This window comes from Propithecus coquereli, unplaced genomic scaffold (assembly GCF_000956105.1).
Source record: "Propithecus coquereli isolate 6110/MARCELLA unplaced genomic scaffold, Pcoq_1.0 Scaffold442, whole genome shotgun sequence".
Taxonomy (NCBI): domain Eukaryota; kingdom Metazoa; phylum Chordata; class Mammalia; order Primates; family Indriidae; genus Propithecus; species Propithecus coquereli.
The window spans coordinates 199,128-206,874 of NW_012150197.1; the positions used below are offsets into that span (position 1 = coordinate 199,128).

Genomic DNA, 7,747 nt, shown 5'->3' on the forward strand with positions numbered 1-7,747 from the left:
GAACGCACGTCCCACCCTAAGCCCCCAGCAAACGCTCGGCCGGGCGGTGGGCTGCCCTGGAGCAGGGACAGCCCCAGGTGGTCAGGGGACCGAGGGCATGCGGGAGCAGAAGCAGCTGCTCTCTTCCCTTCCAGGAAACGCGACATCATTTCAGTCTGACTAACCCAGTGGTGCTGGCTCCCGAAGACCATCTTCCTGCAAACACACACCACGAAATTCCTGTTAAAATCACATTTGCAGACAACTAACTTCTGTTTATTCCCAAGCGAGTTCACAGGACAGAGTAGAGGGAGGGTCCAGGGTGAGGAGGATGGAGGGGCCGGGGGGAGGGGAGAGAAGGGACCCTCAGCCCAGGCACCTGCTGGGCTCTCCTGCCCAGCTTTCTGCAAGAAGAAAGTCAGCAGAAAGGGGTCTCTCGGTCGAGTCTTCCAGGACTGGGGTGGGCAGAGCACTCACCTCCCGAGGTGCCTGAGTGACGTGTGGGTCTGGCCGGCATCCCGTGCCCAGCCTGCTCCCGGATCACGTGACCACCGGCAGCCCCACCAGCCTCACAGCCACCTCTCGGCTCCGCCCGCTGGGCCAGCCCCTCCCCCCCACTCTAAGCCCAGTGCTGACCAAAGTGTTCCGGCTGCTCCTGGCCCCACCTCCACCCCAACCCAGGTGGAGCGTGGCGACTCCATTCCCTGCTGCTCTTTGCCAGAGGGGACTTTCGCACCAAGCCCACCCAGCGGGGCTCGGCCCACTGCCTCCACACAGCTTCTGGGGGCCCCGGGTGCCCCTCAGGCACTTGTCAGTCTGCTGGCACCTCTCCTGCTCTCTGCCCAGGGCTGGGCCCTGCAAACCAGCATCCCAAAAGGTCCAGACATCGCCAGGTGGGCAGCACCAGGAAGGCGGCCATCTCCCAGACGCAGGGTGGTGCAGGACTTCTCTGCCCTACACCGGAAACAGCACCACCCAGGCCATCGTCTGCACGTGTGGTGACCCCCGGCCAGAGGGGGAGGGAAGGGGCTCCAGGTGGCATTGGGGACAGTGTCCACCACGGCCAGGGACAGGTCAAGGCCCAGCCACCACCTAGGCGGCCTCCAGAACAAGCATGGCTGCAGTAAGGTGCCCGGAGCTGCCCAGCGTGTGCACCAGCACGCCCTCCGCCGGCCTCTACCTGACGTCTCTGGACACTACCAGGACTGTCAAGTAGAGGCTGCTTTCACCCCCAGGACAGAGCAACTGTGCGGCCCCAGCGGCTAGAAGGGGTCATCCAAGAGTGGGTTCTCCCCCTCGGGCACCAGGTGCATTCAGGGCCATGAGTGACCACCGCCTTTGCTGGAATCTTCCACGAAGGGCCAGAGCACCGGCTCCAAGCATTTGGGGCTGCCTCCAGATCTGTGGGCAATGCCTGAGGGTCACACACACAGGCCCCCTGGGTTGCACTTTAGACAGAAGCAGCCCTCTGCCCCAGGTGAACTTCTAGGCCCACGCGGGGACTCTGTGGTCCAAGGGGATCAGAGCCCAGGCTGTTCCGGGATGGAAAGATCTCCACGCCCGACTCTCAGTGACTCCTGCGCAGCCTCCTGGATCAGCAAACGCCACGTGAGGTCCGGCGCGGCCCAGGAGCCCAGGCGCTAGGGGGGAGCCGGTGGGAGCTTCAGTCTGCACAGGACAGAAGAGTTCCTGAGGCTGCCTCTTTCCCCTTGAAAACAAACTGCCCTGTGAGCCCCGACCAGGGGACAGTGCACCTGGCCGGCCAGCGCAAGACTCCGGTCCCTGCTCTCCCACTCTTTGTTTACCATCAATTAACCGGCCATATGGAAGGAGGCGATAATCACAGCCAAGAACCAGTGGCGGGGGGAGCTCTTGTGCAGGGAACACGGCCACGTCCTGGGCGAGGACGCAGCACCCCACTCCCCAGGCCAGAGCGAGGTCGGGGCAGACTCTGCCGGCACCTCTGGGGAGACAGAGCCGGAGTGTACCCCCAGCACCACACTGGGCCCCCAGGTCTGTCCCAGCACCCTCTGCCTTTTGTTCATTCAGACACTAGCCTCAGAGCCGTCCTCAGGTTTCTCCGTGATGTTCTTAAACCGCCGGGACAAAATTCCCCACCTCTCTCCCCCAAAAGGATAATTACAGTCATCACTGTGATTCTCGTCTTTGCAGTCACACGGCCCGTGCCCCAAGACCAGACCCACTTGCGGCCACCAGCCCTCCACCCCGATGTTCGGTTATTAAACACCCAACTTTACCAGCCGATGATGTCAAAGGTGATGCTGAGACAAGAAAAGCTCTCGGTGACTCAGAAAGAGCAAGCAGTGAGGACCCACCGCCGAAACACAAAAGCCACTGGGTGCTTGTTTATTTCCCCGGCTCATAAAGAACAAACTGAATTCAATGGGTAGAGCCGACGTCCACAGCCCGAGCTACGGGTGACGGCGTTCAGGTGTTCGAAGCTCAAACTGGCTTTTTAGCCAACGCTGATTTTTAGCTTCAAATATGCAAATCCAGTCACACGAACACCACAAACAGCCATATTCCACGACCCACGACCACGTGAGGCGAAAGGAGCCGGGAAGGAGGCTGGTCCTTGGTTCTGCACGTCTCCCCCACGGACACACGCACCCTAGACATCCACCCCCAAGTTCAGAAAGACACGACACGCAAAGACAAACTGCTCACGTGAGCATCTCTACCTGGTACCTCGGGCGCAGGTCACACGCAAGGCATCCCAGCGTCCAAGACCCTGCTTCAGGGAGAGCTTCTGCTTCAGGCACCAGCAGCCTCCCCAGGCACGGAGCCACTGGGTCCCACGGCTACAGACATGTCCGGCGTTCCTCTTCCAGAATTGTGCACAAAGTTTCTCGGCGTGATGCGCCCTCCCCCTCCCCGTGTCTCCTGTCAGACGCACAACATGTCCCCTGGATCTCAGAGAGGCGCAGAGCGACGGAGGAACAGGACGGAAGCGGCGCACGGGCAGACGGGGAGGAGAAGAAAGCCTCGGTCCTCCAGAGCAGCTTTAAAAAGCCATCCCCAGACCTGCTTTTCCCGTAAGGAAAGCTTCATCTCAGAAATTAACTCGGCCACACGCCCTCTCCCCGTCTGTCCGGGGAAAGCCGAGCATCGGATACCCGCCTTTGTCAGCAAAAGAACACTGCGTTGACTTACCTTTCCCCACAGCTATTGTCTGTCCTCTTTCAAAATGACATCACGGAAAGCAATCATGAAATTTACATGGGGGGGTGCAGGGTGGACTTGGGGGAGGAGAGGGAAGGCAGCTGCCTCCCTCGCAGCGGTCACATGTGGGGGAGACTGTGTGCGGGTTTCAATTAAATATCTTCTCCCCTCAGTGTGCGAACTCCTAAGCCAGCTAAAGGCGACGTCTCATTTACTTAATGACGGCTCTCATTAGCGGTGGCACGGGCTGGCGGAGGAGGCTCCTTTGTAAATACGCTACCCATGAACCCTTGGGGCGCCAATATATCTGTTTACTCTCTGAGGTGAAATAAATTTACAGTATAGCATCAGAAAGATGGATCTGCTGAGTTAGGGGTGAGAGGTGCCCCAAGCCGGCAGAGCCCGTCCCCTGCTCTGAGCCTCAGCCAACAGAAGGTGCCCACGCTTGCCCACGCCGATTCGTACTCTATATTCAGCACGTTGAGGTTTTTTCTTTAATGCGAGACACACAAAAGGGCAGAGAGCATCACAGCTGCCTGCTCACCCCCCTCTGCTTCCTCTGCCAGTGGTTCAGTCCAATAATTCCTAATAGCAGCGACCGGAATGACAGATGCCCTGGGTTAGCCTGGCTACGGCGAAAGTACTTTACAATATTTATTGGTGGTTAGGAATATGACCTACCGTCGTAAAGAACAGGCTGCAGAATTTATTACTCGAGTGAACCGGGAATATTACATGTTGGCTCATCTGCATATTCAAGGACCGGTGACTTAAACGGATGTGTTTTTTTTTTAACTGCATAAAAGGCACCTATGGCTACAGACCAAAAAATAAAGTCAGGCACACAAAGAATAGATCGGGAAAATACATTTTTCCGTTGTCACACTCTCCCCCTTTGTTTTAATTTTTAAAATAATAAAACCATCCCAGAGAGAACTCGGGGGTCCCCGAGGCACAGGCGTCGCAGTCCCCAAAAGCACAAGTTTGTCCCAACCAGAGGGAAGCACATTGCTCAAGTTTTCTGCTCTGTCTTCTTCCAACTCTGTTTCAAACTGCCTGAAACAAGCTATCCAATGAAAACCAAGAAGAGAGAAGCCCACGACACACACAATGGAAGCGCCCGCCCACTCCGTGCAACCTGGCCGTGTGCTTCCTCATCCGCCAGTCTGTGATTTTTTCCACATTCGGGGATAAAGATAGGAATTTCCTCAGTAGGCTACACAAGAGCCAGGGTGCTCTCGCTTGCTATCCAAATCCCCTTCTTGTCCTGATAAATCAGGCAAACAATTGTCTCTTGTCACATCAGGATGTTAGAAACTGCACTGTGAGACAAGTATGAAAACTGAATTTCGGATACCTGCAAAGACCATCACAGGCCAGCTGGAGAACCAGGACACTCACGTCTCAGAAGTTCAGCGCAGAGATTTCAACAGACACTAAATATCATTTCTTGGTAAATTATGCAGGAAAAAATACCCTCACCTCAATTAGCACGAAAGGACTCAGGCCACCAAAAGTGTGAATGAGACAGAACTAAAACATTTAGCTTTCTCTAAGAGAACATGTTTTGAAAATATTAGTAGATCATTTTAACACACAGTTCATGCTCTGCACATTACATATAAACCTATGAGCTTCATCCCGAAAGCAAGTATGTTAGATTTTTATACACACACATTATTCTCAACAAATAAAACACAAAATGCACGCAGGGCGATCATTTAGATTGAGCAGAAGGAAATGAATGCAAGCCTGCACTGGTCAAACTGAGGATGAAATATTAATTAGCCAAATGAGAACAGTTCGAGGCTCCTACAATGACTGCCTACCGGTTTTTTTATTCTTTCATAAACTCATATCCATTAGCATAAAAGGACACATTCAGCTGAGAGCACTCCTGAAAAGCCATTTCTATCTCCTCTGGACACGCGGTGAGCGCTGGGATATTTTCCATCCCAAACCTCCGGCATTCAGAAATTCTATTAAACTCTTATCGGCAGGCTGCAGGCTCAGGGGGCCTTGCAGGCCATTGTTCAGGATGGAGATAGAATCGAGAGAGGGCCGGTGCTGAATCAGCCTTATTCCCCACAACACCCAGTGTTTCCCGACAGCTATTAATTCAGATGCGTGCTGGTCGAACGTAAGAAACAACACCAGCATGGGGGTGACGACAGAGAAATCAGTATGTGCCACACAAGGACCTCACGAGGCACGATAATTTTTTCAGGTAGTAGAAATCGTATCTGCACAAACTTAAGTTCTCAGCGTTTCACATTCCCCTGTGGACGACCACGGTGTGTAGCTCTGGGAACCGCGGAGACCCTACCTGGGGCCGCTGGGGGAGGGACATCCAGAAAGTGCTTGAAACTTAGAATGAGCCCTGGCAGCTCCCACTGGGAGATTTTAAAGCCGCAAGAGCAGTTTCGGACGATGGGTTTTGGTGAGTGAAGGTTCAAAATCTTTAGCTGACACCATCAAGAGAACAAAGGGGAGTCACAGGAAAAGAGCAGGGCAGAGGAGGAGTTTGCCGGCCGGTTTCTCGGCTTTGCCACTTCCCTTCTGCCCAGGGAAGGAGCCTGAGCGGCGGGAGGACCCGAGGTCTGATCAGCACTTTGGACAGCGCTCTCCCCGCACGCCTCGGCCTTTGTTCTGGGCGCTCGGAAGACTCTGGGTTCCTGGGGGCAACCAGCAGTCGGTAAACTCCAGGCTGAGAGAGGCGATTCCAAGCCCAAGGCTCCCGACCCCAACACATCCGTACTTGGAAGTGACAACAGAAAGGTATAATCTAAAACTTTTTTTCTTACATGGGGTGAACATTTATCAGGATTTTTAAAAATCATAAAATATTTTCTTTTCCACACTGAGCATGGAGCACGCTATTCCTGTAGGTTCTATTTCATAAAAATCGGGGAAGTCGCGTGCCAACCTTTAATACCAAGTTTGGGAAGAGCTACAGTGAAACAACTCCTGTCTGGTGGGTTCTCAGAATCCTCACGGGAGGAAAAAGGGAGATTTGCAAAACTAAACTGAAACTGAACTCGCGGCCGCAGCGGTGCTCCCTAAGAAAGTGCTTTGTGTGAGCTGGGGAAGCGGGCTTAATGATCGCTTAGCTGGTAAGATCATTTCAAATAAAGTGTAATTACTTGTGCAAATCTGCACACAGACATTCCAAGTGTCAGTTCATTTGCTTCATAAAAACTCTTTCAAGTAATTTTGGTCTAAACTTTCTGCGTCTGTAATTGGCACCACCTTCTCCGGTGACCAGCTGGGGGTGAGGGTTTTCTTGTTTCCTTCTGAAAGCTTCCCCGCAGATGGGCGCCTGCCTTAATGCTGCAGACGACAATTAGGGCCGTTGTGTGCCACGAGATGGTTAGCATTAATATTGTATAGGACAGCTGAGGGCGGGGGCGCTGCCCCAGGCCGGCCCTGGCAGATGGAGCGAACAAAACCGGGAGCCCCTCTCACCCACACTCTGGGCTGACTCTGTGTGTCTGTCTCACACTCACGCAGAAACTCACAAACACTTGGCAACCGGCGTGTGAGACTCACGCACACGTGCGCGCTCACACGCAGTAGCTTTGCCTGTGATGAGGACACAAGGAGCAGCAGCCTGGCCAAAGCCCCAGGGGGACATCTGTCACAGACACACTCTCTCCACCCACCTCCTCGCAGGGCCTCACCGCCTGGGCCAGCGTCTCCTGACACCCGCTGGCTGCACTGGCCGGCCGGGCAGACCTGAGGGCAGGTAAATTAACTCAGAGGTCTGGCTGGCACCTGCAGACACCCTGCCCACCGCCCTCCCCGGCTCTGAGCCGTCAGAACTTCTGCAAGCGCAGGACCCGCCGGAAGGGGAGGCGGCCCCTCCCCAAAGGGCCCTGGCTGTGTTCGGGAGGGACCATGTGTCTGTCACCTCCTCAGCTGCCCAGAAAAGAGCACTGAGCACTGGTGGGAGGACACGCACCGCTAATTAGTCCCTTTGGCATCTCAGCAGAAACATGTGAGCAGGCGGGGAGGGTGCGGGGGCTGGGGTGGTACGCACCCAGGACGATCCCGCAGAAAGCCATCCTGGCCAGGGAGGTGCACCTTCTCTCCGGGGCCTGGACACATGTCACTTCGTGCTGGAAAAAGTTGCCGTACAAACTTGTGTCCCAGGGCCCGGGGGAACCCCCTCCGCACCCAGCCAATCAAGACCAGGGACAGATAATCACAGCCAATGTCCCCTCGCCTGCCAACCAGGCTTCCTTCCCCGCACAATGGGCCTCGCCCCAGACAATGCCCCCTGCGGGGCGGGGCCGGGGAGGGGAGGCAAAGACGCAGCCCCGCCCCCGAACTGATGCACAGCAGTGAGGCGGGAGGGGATGCCAGCCCAGTCAGGCCTGGAACCGGGTGTGAGACGGGTCAGGAACGTTGGGGTGGCTCAGTCCTGGCCTCTCCCCAGCCCAGTCACTGCTACCGAGAGGGCAGGCCCCTGAGGCCCCTCAGCTGCGGCTGATCCACCAGTCAGGAACAGACATGGGGGAGGCAGAGGGGAGGGGCAGATTGGGCGAGCAGAGGGGGGGTGCTGGGGGGAGTCGGGCCTTCCAGC

The 7,747-nt window shown here is 55.6% G+C and overlaps 1 protein-coding gene across 1 annotated transcript in view; it reads right to left on the reverse strand.

Moving 5' to 3' along the window:
* Positions 1-7,247, reverse strand: part of MYT1 (myelin transcription factor 1) — a 71,600-nt gene extending 64,353 nt beyond the window's left edge. The window contains exon 1 of the mRNA XM_012654636.1: positions 7,202-7,247. Coding sequence (XP_012510090.1) covers positions 7,202-7,226 — 25 coding nt within the window. The 5' untranslated portion in view covers positions 7,227-7,247. The remainder of the gene's footprint in view (positions 1-7,201) is intronic.
* Positions 7,248-7,747: the final 500 nt, after the last annotated feature.